At 39.5% G+C, this 15,036-nt stretch overlaps 1 protein-coding gene across 1 annotated transcript in view; it reads left to right on the top strand.

Annotated features, from left to right (window-relative positions):
• Ctnna3 (catenin alpha 3) overlaps positions 1-14,741 on the top strand; it is a 1,637,506-nt gene extending 1,622,765 nt beyond the window's left edge. Inside the window, exon 17 of the mRNA XM_055598913.1 lies at positions 14,454-14,741. Coding sequence (XP_055454888.1) covers positions 14,454-14,741 — 288 coding nt within the window. The remainder of the gene's footprint in view (positions 1-14,453) is intronic.
• The last annotated feature ends 295 nt before the right edge of the window (positions 14,742-15,036 follow it).

Below are 15,036 nucleotides of genomic sequence, written 5' to 3' on the forward strand. Positions count from 1 at the left end.
AGTTTGTAGTCTGGCCCCCTCCCTCATCTCCCTTTGGTCCCACCCTCTCTCTCCTCCCCCCATGCCCCTCCCCTGGTCCTCTGTTAGGGGAGGTCCTCCTCCCCTCCTACCTGACCCTAGCCTATCAGGTATCATTAGGACTGTTTGGATCCTCTTTCTCTGTAGCCTAGTAAGGCCATGCTGCCAGGGGAGGAGATCAAAGATCAGGCAACCAAATTCATGCCCCTGCTACCTTTACTAGGGAACCAACATGGAGACTGAGCTGCCTATGGGCTACATCTGAGCAGGGGGTCTCTGTTGATTAAGGTCCTTGGTTGATTCATCAGTCTCTGCAGAACTCCCTGGGCCCAGATTTATTTCTTTCTCTCTTTCTTTCTTTCTCTCTTTCTTTCTTTCTTTCTTTCTTTCTTTCTTTCTTTCTTTCTCTCTCTCTCTCTCTCTCTCTCTCTCTCTCTCTTTCTTTCTTTCTTTCTTTCTTTCTTTTTTTTTTGGCTCTGTTTGTCTCTTGTAAAGCTACTGTCCCCTCCAGGTCTTCCTATCTCCTCCTCTTCCAGATTTCCTGCACTCTTCCCAAAGTTTGGCTATGAGTCTCAGCATCTGCTTTGATACCCTGCTGGATAGAGTCTTTCAGAGGCCCTCTGTGGTAGGCTCCTGTTCTGTTCCCTGTATTCTCCTACTTTAGATCTTCATTCTGTTTGCCCTTCTGAATGAGGATTAAGCCTCTTCTCTAGGGTTGTTCTTGTTGTTTAGCTTATTTAGGACTATGGATTTTAGTATGTTTATCCTATACTATATGTCTAATATCCACCTATAAGTGAGTATATACCATGTGTGTCTTTCTGCTTCTGGGATACATCACTCAGGATGATCTTTTCTAGATCCTACCATTTGCCTGCAAATTTCATGATTTCCTTCTTTTTAATTGCTGAGTAGTATTCCATTGTGTAAATGTAGCACAATTTCTGTATCCATTCTTCAGTTGAGAGACATCTAGGTTTTTTTCCAGACTGTGGCTATTACGAATAAGGCTGCTATGAACATAGTTGAACAAATAGCCTTCTTGTATAGTTGAATATCTTTCAAATATAGGCTCAGGAGTGGTGTAGCTGTATTTTTTAATTCTTTATTAATTATACTTTATTCACTTTGTATCCCCCGTGTAGTTCCCTCCCTCCTCCCCTCTCATCCCTCCCTTCCTCCACCCTCTGCATGCATGCTCCCCCTCATGTCCACTGATAGGGGAGGTCTTCTTTTCCTTCCTTCTGATCCTAGTCAATTAGGACTCATCAGGAGTGGCTGCATTGTCTTCTTCTGTGACCTGGTAATGCTGCTTCCCCCTCAGGGGGAGGTAATTAAAGAGCAGGCCAATCAGTTCATGTAGCTGGATCTTGAGGTAGCACTATTCCTAATTTTCTGAGAAAGCACCATATTGATTTCCAAAGTTGTTATACAAGTTTAGATTCCCACAAGCAATGCAAATGACACTGTCAACAGAACAAAATGACAGCCTACAGTTTGGGAAAAGATCTTCACCAACCTTACATTTGACAGAGGGCTAATATCCAGAATATATAAAGAGCTCAAGAAATTAAGCAGCAACAAACCAAATAATCCAATTAAAAATGGGGTACAGAGCTAAACAGAGAATTCTCAACAGAGGATTATCAAATGGCAGAGAAAAACTTAAAGAAATGTTCAATGTCCTTAGTCATCGAGGAAATGCAAATCAAAATGACCCTGAGTTTTCACCTTACACCCATTAAAATGGCTACGATCAAAAACTCAAGTGACCACACATGCTGGAGAGGATGTGGAAAAGGGGAACCCACATCTGAGGCCATTCTTAACCTTTCAGCTGTACTCATCCTCCTCCTTTGCTGCATAGGAACACCTATACACCTTCCTAATTTCTGTGACCCAACCTACCTGGGAGTTTCCTTTGAATTTACACAAAGCCAAAGATCAGGATGATCACAAGTCTCTCGTGCTTTCCTGTGTCTGCAGCCTACTGCATCCTGCTGCCTGGAGATGAGTTCAGACACCCACTGCTTTGGGGTTGGGGCCTGCTACCAGAAAAGCTTCTCATTTTCGAAGCAGCTGGGAGTGCTAAGAGCCAGCTGCTCTGAAATGTGTTTGAACCTCTTCCCTTCAATGAGGAGACAGCTGTTCTTATCAATAGAAAGGTTCTGAAGATTGTTTTGTTTTATAAAAACTCTAGGCAAGCCGAAAGAGACGTCTGATTTGAAAAGGAACTAAATTCAGCAACAGAACTTTATAGTATTTCCTCACTGTGGACAATTTCCCTGCCTTTGAGATTTTCTCAGATACAAAGTGTTGGTGTGAAATAAACAGAAGGCGGTGATTTGAAGGACACTTTAATTGTTTTCTTCAAGGTGCATTGCGTTTTACCTGACACATCCGTGCCTCACGTCTCAGATAACAGCTCTGTTGCTTGAGGCTTTCCTTGGAACCATTTCCAAGAGCTCTTCTGCCCCTCAGCTGTCACTCCTTTGCTCTAAGAGGTTGGATCACACAATTATGGTATGAATTAATGTGGTGCTGTTGCCTATCCCGGATGGACACCACTGATGGACTGCACATGCATAACCTATGACTTATGCTCACAGCTTTTGCTAGAGTGAGTGCACACACTGTTCCCAGGCCTATCAGCCACATGAGACTATGGGACCAATGGCACCCTAACCAGACATAGAAGAACCCGGGGAAATGACACCTCTGTCATGAGTTTTGTTGTTGTGCTTTTATAATCTTCATACACTCACTATAGTTTCTATTTTATAGATATTGTTGGGTTTACTCTTTAATTCAGTAAAGTGGGCAATGATATCTTTGTGGGGTTATTTTAACTGTAGCCTTAACAGACTATGGAGACAGTAAGTCATAATGTAAGTTTTAAACATGTAGTGAAATTTCACATGTATAAAAACGATTAACAAAATGGCATTTTACTTAAAATTATAATGATACATTCTATAAAAATATCTATAATCACATCTCCATACTTAGGTGATAATGATGTAAAATTATTTATTTATTTATTTATTTATTTATTTATTTACGTATTTATTTCTATAACTCCAATTTTTAAAAATTAAACACTAGCATAGCTTTAGTGAATCATAAGCATTCCTGACACATTTTAAGGATTATTTAAATATATAAATGGTTAAGAGACAAAGTAGGCTATTTTTGTCACTTCACCATGTGTGTGTGTGTTTACATGTGTGAATGTGCGTGTGTTTGTATGTATGGCTCTCTGTGTGTATTGGTGTGTATACGTGTATATTTTTGTGTGTCTGTCTCATTGTGTATGTGTGTGTCTTCACAGTGTGTGGTGTGCATGTATATTTATGAGTTTTTAGATGTACATGTGTGTATATTTGTATGTGTATGTGTCTGTTTATTTGTATATCTGTATTTGTGTGTGTATATATGTGTATATCTCCATGTGTAGGTGTTACACATGTATGTGTGGTATGCATGTTTATTTGTGTGTTTATAGGTGTACATGTATGTGTATTTACATGTGTATATGTGTGCCTGTGTATATACTGTGTTTATGTGTATATGTGTATTTGTGTGTATATGTCCAGTGTATGTGAGTGTGTATGTGTGTATCGCCATGTGTATGTGTGTGTCCCCTGTGTGTTTGATGTGCATGTATGTTTGTGTGTTTATATGTGTACATGTGTATGTGTTTTTGTATGTGTACTTGTGTGTGTGAATACATTTGTGTATGTTTGTGTTTATTTGTGTGTGTTTATGTGTGTGTGTGATGTGTGTGTACCAGTGATGAAGCAAAGAAAGCTAACAGATTGCAATGTATGAACAATATTGGTTGAATAAGTAACCAGATGTGAATTTTAGATTTCAAGCAAAGTATTGTAATCAGTGAAATGAAAAACTACATACAAGAAGGATTTGGGATTGAACCAGAATAAACCTCCAATAGGAGATAAAGGGAACTATATGCTCAGACAAAATCCCATTGTCCTTGTCACTGTGCTTTGCAAGAACTTTTCCTCATCTCGGTGTTTTGTTTACTGACTTTCAGTCAGGGTTAACTAAAAGGAGACAGTTGTCAGACTGGTGCCAGAAGTCTTCCACTTTGGGTATCCTGAGTCCCCTGGTTTTACATCCCCCAGCTCCTCAGCCCCACAATGTGGCGGTTTGTGCCGAAGTGACAGTTGTCCACGAGCAATTTTGGTTTACAGTTGTTCCGTTTCCCTTGTAAGCACAGCCCTGCCTTGATTTGCCTTGGGAGAACCTGGGAAGTGTTTCTGTTTTCCTTACTGGACCCGGAGCATCACGCTCTGGCAGGTGACAAGCAACATCCCCTCATGCTGTTTCCAGACACACAGGAAGTGTGCGCGCGAGGCATCCCGTCCACACCTGCTACCACACCTCTAACATCAGCGGTGCGGGACACTTAAACTAACCTAACCCAAAATTTCTGAGAAGTTAACAAACTAACAATAAATACCAAAATGAATTTTTAAATTAAATTTTTATTTTTATATTAATTACAGTTTGTTCACTTTGTATCACAGCTGTAGTCCCCTCCTTCGTTCCCTCCCAATCCCACTCTCCCTCAACTCCTCCCATGCCCCTCTCCAATTCCACTGATAGGGGAGGTCCTCCTCCCCCTCCATCTGACACTAGCTTATGAGGTCTCATCAGGGACTGGCTGCATTGTCCTCCTTTGTGGCCTGGTAAGGCTGCTCCCCCCTTGGAGGGGGGATGATCAAAGAGCCAGTCACTGAGTTCATGTCAGAGACAGTCCCTGTTCTCCTTACTAGGGAACCCTCTTGGATACTGAGCTGACACGGACTACATCTGTACAGGGGTTCTAGGTTATCTCTATGCATGGTCCTTGGTTGGAGTATCAGGACTCTTGTGCCCAGATAATTTAGTTCTGTTGCTCTCCTTGTGGAGCTCCTGTCTTCTCCAGTCTTACTATCACCCCTTCTTTCATAAGCTTCCTTGCACTCTGCCCAAAGTACGGTTATGAGTCTCTGCATCTGCTTTGATACACTGCTAGGTAGAGACTTTCAGATGCCCTCTGTGGTAGCCTCCTGTCCTGTTTTCTGTTTTCTCCTTCTTCCAGTGTCTATCCAGTTTGTCTTTCTGAGTGAGGATTGATCATCTTACCCAGGATCCTCCTTCTTGCTTAGCTTCTTTAGGTGTACAGATTTTAGTATGTTTATCCTATATTATATGTCTAGTATCCATTTATAAGTGAATATATACCATTTGTGTCTTTCTGCTTCTGAGATACCTCACTCAGGATGATCTTTTCTAGTTCCCACCAGTTGCCTGCAAATTTCATAATTTTCTCATTTTTAATTGCTGAGTAGTATTCCATTGTGTAAATGTACCATAATTTCTGTACCCATTCCTCTGTTGAGGGACACCTGGGTTGTTTCCAGCTTCTGGCTATTACGAATAAAGCTGCTACACACATGGTTGAGCAAATGTCCTTGTTGTATACTTGAACATATTATGGATATATGCCTAGGAGTGGTATGGCTTTTCTGAGAAAACACCAGATTAAATCAATCTTGAGTCCTAAATCTCAAATAGCTGTTAGAAAATGTTAGAAAATGTAAAAAAAGTTCAGTGGCCCTTTTGTACACAAGGGCCATACTTGTGTACAACAACAGCAACAAAAACCACATGAAGGGCCGTAAGTTAGGTTCACTGAGTTGAGAACAACTGCATACTTTAAGAAACAGTAATGAAAATGAAACAAATTTACAGATGATAAAGTATTTGTACGTCATGTATGTCTCTTATGGAACATGTATGGAGAAGCTATGAAGACCAGTAAATAATAAAATTAGGCATAAATAAAGGAAGGTATTGAGCAGACCCTTCCTTAAGAAGTGAGGAAGAAGTTCACGAAGCACCTAAGGCATACTCAGCATCACTATCCAACAGGAAATGGAATTCAGCAGCACAGTGACCTTTCACTCCACACACACTTCAGTCACCAACAAGACTGAAAACCCTGAAGCTCACATATGCAGAGAGGAATTTGAAATGGCACCCTGACTTTAATCAGCATTTTTCTCAGCTCTTATGAAGTTATTTTTATAAAATTTACTCATTCTTGCCAAGAATAAAGAAAAAAAGTTGAGGCTATGTACACTGGCTAGAACGCTCAGATATTTTATGGGTGGAGACATGTATTTTCAGGAGCACCTTATAGATTCTAGAAAATTCCTAATAAACTTTAATGTATTCTCTTAACAGCAATTATTTTCTGGTAATTCGCATACTTATTTACCAAGAGCTATGTACTGGAATATTCAGATGTTCATTTATAGTCAGTGTAAGCAGCCTAAGAATCCATCAACACTAGGAGGAGTAAACCACATGCTATGTCATAGAGCAATGTGTATTAACTGGAGCTGCAGACGTGGCTGAGCGGTAGGGAAACCTTGGTGCTGTTACAGAGAGGAACTGATTCCATTCTTACTACCCATGTGATTGATCACCACCCATAATTCATGACACATTTGAACTCCAGAGACACCTGTGCATACATGTATATGTCAAGTGTATATTCTCCTACAGATACATACTTTAAAATAATTTTTAAAATAAATTCTTTAAAAAATGAGTATTATTTTCCCCTCCCCCTCCCATACCCCTAAGGAAGGGAGGGGCCACTAACCCACTCCAGACCTTCAACTCACATCAAGACTGGTTCTTGAAAGAAATAAGAGAACTTTCATTTTGCTAGAAGCGGGCAGGATTAAAGGCAGAGATGCAGGCAAGTTTAGCTTTGCTGTTTCTACTTCTATTCTATTGTTTTATTAGTAATTTTATATTTGCTTGAAGTGAGTAAATTCATAGCAAGTTAGAATTGGTGTGCTGTGTGTCTGATGACAGGAAGTTTTCAAATATGTTTGTGGATAAACTAAAAATTGGCTAAAGAGGTGGCTGAAGATCAGTGGTTAAGCCCATGTTTAGTACATGTAAGCCTACTGGAGTCTATCATTAGTATACACACACACACACACACACACACACACACATACACACACAGATACATTCATGTACACATTCAAGTTGCTGGGTATCAACATATCCATTTATCCTTCAGTGGATTTTCCAAAGTTGGAAAAAGTCACCTGGGGATCAATGCTGGTGACACAGACAATTTTACTTTTTCAAGATGTCTGTAGAAGAAAAATGTGAGGTAAAAACTGCTGATTAAAGAAAAGTGACTCTCTCTTCCCCAGTAGTAAATGATCTCATGTCTGTGTGCTTATGGGCAACACTAATTGGACCCAGGGCATTAAAGAAGTGAACAAATACACACATACATACACACGCATATATACATTCACGCATACACACATCCATCGGTCCATCCATACATATAAAATGAGAATATGTAGTTTGAAAAGAGAAGTGAGGCAGGTCATGGGTACATGACAGATATTAGGGGATGAGAGATGGATATAATCAAAATGTTTTGGACACATGTATGCCATTTTTAAATAACAAAAAGAAAAAATTAAAAATATAAAACGTGATGAATATTTTAACAGCATGGTAGAATGGCAGAATAATCAATAATAATCAAAAGAGTTTGAAAACAATAAGACTGTATAATATCTGTAGATTGGCAATCCTCTCAGGGTTTAAAGATGATGCCATCTTGAGCCACTGAGCTAAGTTTCTTACTGATTGTGCTCAGGAAAGGTTTGAGGAGAGAATCGAGGAAGCAGTCTAAGGCATTCTACTCCTCAGCCCATGGCTCCTGCACCAATATGAAAATGTCATACACTCACAGGGATATCTGTAGAGAAGGCAGACCTCAATGTCTTGACTGATGCTAGAGCAAAGAGGATCTTCGGGAGAAAAAAAAAGCATGACTATTCTCAAATCAATATGTAGGAGACAGTTACCACAGAGCTCAAAGAAGGGCATTGTATTCCCTAGAGCTGACATAACAGGCTTTTGTCACCTACCCTATGGGATGCTGACAACCACACTTTGGTCCTCTGCAAGAGCAGTATGTTCTGTTAATCATGGAGGAATTTCTCCTGCCTCAATATTTATCCTTCAATCAACAGTGTTGGCAGATTAATAATCATTTCTAATATATATGTGTTTGTGTATGTATGTTTTAAATAAATCCAAATATTCTAGGCCAAAGAGTCATACATTTCTTTTCTATTTTTTTTTAAAGCTGAGGCATGTTCAGTACTTTGTAACTCTGCATCCACTTCTCTTTTTCTAGAGTGGTTATCCCTCCCTGCTTTCATGTTCTAGTGGAGATGACCAAGGATATATTTACTGTGTAAATACCAGAGGCCCATTGGAATAACTCTTCCTTTTCCAACAATAAGCTTCTTCTTAATATTGACCTTGACTGCTTAAATTTGGCGATGCAACTCCATTTTAATGAGCTTTAACAAAGCCTTTATGGAAGTTGTCTATTAAGCCAGCTAGGCTGTTTAGCATTTTTGAATACTCTGGAAGAAACGTGGGGGTGGGGAGAATGCTTTCATTGTAAGCCATGCTTCAGATTAATCTCTTTGGAGACAATAGAATGTGTTAAGTGAGTGCTGGGATAATTGGGGTGCTCAAGAGAGGTTTATATGGATCAGAAAACATTGAATTTGCTAATGTACTTTTGCTGAAAAAATGTATTGAAACATTTTTTCTGTGTATGTTAATCATGTTTAGAGCTTAGTCTAGAGATATCAATGGTACCAATAAATTAGAAACACAAGAAAGGAATTTGTAAATCTTTTCAGATGTAGTTATTTTATGCTCTTACCAGCAAACACATGTGCATGTCCTTTAATAAGATCTGTGCTGATGTCTCATCCAAATGCTTTAACTGAGTACTTAGAGTCAAAGCTAAACAGACTTTCAGAGTCAGAGCAATGTGTCCTTTTTGAGGCTTCAAACTCTAGGCAAACAAATTAACTCAATTTCTTTTTGAGGATCAGAAAAAATATTTGATTAATCAGGATTATATTTATACATTTTAATGTTAAAAGGTCTTAGGGACTTCCTTGACCTGGAAGCTATAACTTAATTTGTGTTTGTGTGTGTTTGCTTGTGTGTGTGTGTGTGTGTGTGTGTGTGTGCGCGCGCGGGGGGGGGGGTGTATGTATGTGTGTGTATGCCTTATTCATTTGCTTGATGCCCGGATTTTAAATGTTTAAATGTAATTCTTTCTTGGTCTCTCGGCTATGACCAAGTATATGTTTTTAAGTGTAGAAATATCAACCTAGATGCTTTCAAATGCTTTAAGGACTATAAGCATGATTTTATGGAGAAGAAAGGGGAAAAAGCTAGGTAGGCACTGAACAAGAAGAGGTACTGGGTATTGAATATGATGAAAGTACTAAATGCAAATGCTGAAATGAAGCCAGTGTTTTACACAATGAGTGTCTGATTCAAAGGGAAATGAAAGCAGTGTGAGAACATGTTTCTTGGAATTATTAAAGAATGAGTATTTTCAAACCATCATCATAGCAAAGTAAATGCCTCAGCAGGTGATTTATCCTTTCTCTTTTAGTACCAACATGCATTAGAAAAAAATAACATCTACTTCCTAAAAAGCAGGACTATTGAGGAGTCACTTCTCAAATTTTACACATAATATTACAGATTTTAGAATTTCTCTAGCTCTTCAATATATGACAATAATCACTATTGGAATTGGCATATTATGGAGAACCAGGGTTACAGTAAAAACATCGAATAAAACCTGAATGGCTTCATTCATTCCATCTCTAATACTTAAAATCTGTGTCCTTTTGACCTCCCAGTTCTATTGTTCCCACATCTAGCAAATGAAATTAGTATTAGTATTGTTTCATAGGGTGGTTGTGTGTCAATTTCCACAACCACACCATGGTGTAATCAATTAGTATAAATTCTTACTAATTTAAGACTGTAACCAAAGTCCACATGAGTGCCTATCAAATACTGCTTTCTATCATGTCAGTCATGGTTCTTTAAGTTCAGGTAAACATTAAGACTCACAATGTTTTATGCTACAATGGATTCATTTTGCTAGATGGGAGTAAAAAAGGCAAGCTTGGCCTTTTCCTAAGCAACAGTCCCAGCAGAAATGATTGGCATGACAACTCACAAAAGCATTTAGAAAACATGTGACAGAGTTGCTCTATTGGGCATATAGATCATTTAAGCTCAGAAGTCTCTTACAAACTCCTGGCTTGATGCATGTGTTGTAGCCAGAACACAGAGAATCAATGTCATTTATGACTACAGGGCATTGTGATATTTTGACATATACATGTAAGAAATGTATAATTTTTTTTAAAAGAACTCTTTGGTTTGCCTTTTTGAATATTCCTCTTGGTTCTCACTAATTACAATGAATACAGATAACAGCTTTCCACCAGGTAGTCCAAAATGACACGATAAGTTGTCAGGGAATTATACCTCAAGTAATTCTCATTATGTCTTATTCACTTTTACATTGTTATGAAGAGACACCATGACCAAAGCAACTTACAAAAGAAAGGACTTAACTGTAGGTTTGTCTACAGTTTGGTAAGTCATGAGTCCATGACCAGCATGGTAGAAAGAAAAGCAGATGATAGGCAGACATAGCATTAGAGCAGTAGCCCAGGACTTACATCTGATCTACAAATTGGAGGCATAAAGAGACTGGGATTTGTGTAGGCTTCTGATACATCAAAAACCTCTAGTAAGATGCTCAGAGGGGAGTATTAGCAGACACCAGAGAGAAGAGCCTCCCAGTGTCAAACATTTCTGGTTTTATTTGCCAGCAGAATTTTCAGTTAATGCAAGTGATATATAACAGAGATCCCATAGGCCTGAATTTTAAAGTCCAGTTGGTTTGTTCTCCTAGGCATTTGGAATGAGTCAATAATCTTATCCTGCACAGGTGATTTCAAGGACATTTTGTTCAATACGTTGACAATGGATGCCAAAACCCTACATTATCTGCCTCGAATTTGCCCTTGTCTTTGCACAGAGAGTTCTACTAAATCCTTACTTAAAGGATTTTTCATGAAACTGGATCTGAATAAAAAGGATGTTTAATAATATTTTGCACGCATTTGGCAGTACATATTTATTCTTTGTGGGTAGGCCATAGACACTTGTTGAGTACTGAATTAAAACTCCTACCATTATCTAGGCTTGTCTTTATCTGTTGCTTGTCTTTTGGCCAATAGCTCCAAAGTACACATTTCAGCACACACAGTACATAGAGGCAAATAGTCTTCAGCAAGGTCTGGAGGTTTTTCACATAAAATAACAGTGTTCTATGAGAAAATACCCTAATCTGCTGTCTGCAAAGCTAGTCTTCACGCTCTCCAGGGGGCATAATTTGTCCTGTGGTTTCTCGGAGTCATGTGGAACAAAAGGTTTTCCTATAACCATTTAAGATTTTAAAGTCAAAGGATTTGTCAGAGACCACGCTAAGAGATCATAATAGCACAGGTAGAGGCTTACTGATTAAGGGGAGAAGAAGACAAGCCAGTTCCCACACTGTGAGGCCTGGGTTGAACCTGAGCTTCCTTCCTGGACTGCCTGCCTAGAGGTAGCTCTTACATGGAGAAATCAAAAGAAGAGGAAGTCAATGTAGTCCTACCCATGGTAAGATGACACAGTCAAAAGGAAGGCGAGAGGATGTAAGCTTCTGGAGTGGTAAGGTCAAAGCCACTGATGAAAGCTTGACTGATAGGTGGTCTCTAGCATCGTCGCTCATAGAAGAATCTATGATGGTGCAGAACCTCATAGCACAATGCCAGTGCTTTTGTATTTGGGGGATGCCATTAGTCAGCATCCTAAAATATTATTGAACTCATTTGAAAAGCTTGTTTTTGTTTTGCTCTGTTGGGTTTGGCAAGTATTCTCCTTGTTGTGTGAGACACCATGGGACCATTTTATTATTAGTTCTTGGGGAAACTCGTTTCCCTGGTTTTGATCACACTCACTCTCCCTCCTCCATCTCTTCCCAGAACCACCTCACGTCCTGCTCTAGGTTGTGTCCTGTTCATTTGTTTTCTTCCCCCATCGTGGACAATTTTTGCAGCCCATATATCTGTGGATGTGTGGTCTTGCTCAGCAGCATGGTGACTGTGTCGGGGGCTACACTCTTAGTGAGCACTGACTTCCTCACTTGGCAGGTAACAATTGCCCGCAGCTCCTCCGTTAGCATAGGAACTCCATGCACAGACAGCCTCTCCATCCTAGAATTTGGCTTTGGCTTAGGCTTGCACTGGCCTTGTATGTACTAACATAATAGGTAGAAATTCATTCTTGCAGCTCCCTGCTTCATCAAGACACTATTTCCTTGTGGTCATCTACTTTTTCTGGCTCTTTAGCTCATTACATACCCTTGTCTGCCTTTGGCGTAGGGGTGTACAGCACATATATTCTCTTTGGTTCTGAACAGCTTGCAGTCTGTCATTCTCTGCACCTTGACCAGTTGTGGCTCTCAGTGTTCATCACCATCTGCTGCAAATGGAAACTTCTCTGATGAGGTCTGAGAGGTGCCTTAATCTGTTGGTAGAGTTACAAGTTATTAGGAACGAATCTGGTACTACGTTCATTTAACAGATAATAATAGAAGCAGATTCTTGTCCATAGTCTACGACCTGGCTAGCCACAGGCTCTTTAGCCTGATAAGTATGTCAGGTATGGGCTTCATGTGGAATGAGCCTTAAATCTTCCTGATTGTATTGTACAACATTTGTGCCGCTGTTGTACCAGTGGGTAGTCCAGTCATTCTCGTAGGTCATCAGGGACACAGCGGGGCGGATTATTGATTACTTCTGTAAATTACCGGATTTTTCCTGTTCTTTGTCCTAGTACACGATATCTTCAGCAAAAAGGTCTTGTCATCAAGTTCTAGAAGGTAATTGAAGGCATTGGCAAAAAAAGCTTGTGATATTTTGAAGTCTTAGGTGTCTCACTGTCCAACAATTCCAGAAAAAAGTAACCCAGCCCTGAGACTAGGCTTTTAATGAAAACAGTTATAAGAGAGACGATTTTATTTATCAATCTATTGGCAGTTGGACAATGGCTCAAGAAGTTTGATAAGGCTCTGTGCAGGGGAGGAAACTGCCTAATGTTCTCCGAGATCACGGGTGCTCACTGGACCGGCACATTAGCCAGTCAGTGAGTTCCAGATTCCATGGCAAACACTGTCCCAGCAGGTAATATAGGGAATAACAGAGGGAGATAATGACACCAATGTCTACACATGCATGCATAGGCACACTTGCACACAAACTGCACACACACACACACACACACACACATATATATATATATATATATATATAGGTGTTACCTTTTCAACCTTTTCTCAGGCTTGGCAAATTATGGAGCTAATTAACTTTTCTTGGGAGGAAGCCACCAGATTGACCACTGCCCCAGGCACATAGCCTTAGCTTCCCACTCTGTCTCACTGATTTGTTCTGTGTGTGAGATGAAGCTCCTCAAACAGTAAAGGTGCAGCACTTAGGCCAGCAGCTGCTTCTGGGTTTAGTAGCTGTACAGAGCCAGTGTTTGAGCCTCAGCCCTGACAGCTCCCTTCACAGAGGGGAACAGCAGAGGCCTATCTTCCCATTCCAGTTGTCTGCAGAGGACAATCAGCCTCAGCATGAAATAGCATTGGTTGTATAAAAATGAATCTACTTGGCTTAGATCTAAGATATTTTGAAAAATTCTAGGAATGCCACTCCATTTTTTTTTTCTGAGCTTGTTTACATGAATAGCACTCTAAAAATTTAACAAACAAGATCATCTTGGGAAAGATATTTTTAGTAATTTTGTGAGTACTTCTATGTCATTAAGCAATTTGCCAGTTTTCATAGGTTGCAAAGGTAATGCTTCTTAATTATAACAAACTTTTTGCAGCTACTCTACTGGATTCTTATGTATATATTACTTTACCTTTAATAAACATTTTAATAAACATTTCTGAGTTAACTGATTGGATGAACATTTTTCCCAGGTTGCCAAAAGAGGAATCTGGACTTTAAACTCAATTTTATTTGAACTCTCATTTCTTCCTATAGTAGAAATCTCTACTACAGAAAAAAATGTTTCTATGTTAAAAGAGACCCATTTAAATGTAATTATTTAAGAAACCTACAAAAAATGAGGCATGTCTACACTTTCATGCAATGTTTGCAAAGAGAAAGAATTTAATGCTTTTAAAGATATCACATTAAAAACAAATCATGGGGGTATTTATGCATCAGATAAATCTTAAAAATAATGGGATGAAATTATGTAAACGGTTACATATCAACATGTAAGAGAAGAGTTAGCTCATTCATATCTTGGGTCAAAGAACTTTATCCTTGTCAGCCTCTACATCCACAAGCCTTGCATTCCTAACTACCTTTTTAAATAGCAGCTTTCTCTTCATTATTTTTTCCCTACAGTTGGACAGTGTCACCTCCCTGATCCAGGCAGCCAAAAATTTAATGAACGCTGTGGTGCAAACAGTGAAGATGTCATACATTGCCTCCACCAAGATCATCCGCATCCACAGCTCTGCAGGTCCCCGGCACCCAGTTGTCATGTGGAGAATGAAGGCTCCAGCCAAAAAGCCCTTGATTAAAAGAGAGAAACCAGAAGAAACATGTGCCGCTGTCAGAAGAGGCTCAGCAAAGAAAGAGATCCACCCAGTTCAAGTCATGAGTGAATTTAGAGGGAGACAAGTCTACTGAGACCCTAGACCATTCTAGTGTCCATTTCCACTCCCCAGGCCAACCACACTGCTTTATTTCACAGTTCATTGGTTCTTTAATTTAACTAAGTGCCGGAGTTAAGCTTACAAATAACATAAACCATTGAGGTTAAACCAATGTGTGCAATGTGTATTTGGGATCCTGTCATTGTCATCATAGGCTGGCTAACTGACAGGTAGTACCTAGAGAATAAAATCCACAGGTGTCATTCAGCCCTGCCCTTCACAGGGAATATCATTACAAAATGAAGGTAAAGATAAAGTGAGCTAAGTTT

This window comes from Psammomys obesus, unplaced genomic scaffold (genome assembly GCF_907164565.1).
Source record: "Psammomys obesus unplaced genomic scaffold, mPsaObe1.curated_primary_1811, whole genome shotgun sequence".
Classification (NCBI taxonomy): domain Eukaryota; kingdom Metazoa; phylum Chordata; class Mammalia; order Rodentia; family Muridae; genus Psammomys; species Psammomys obesus.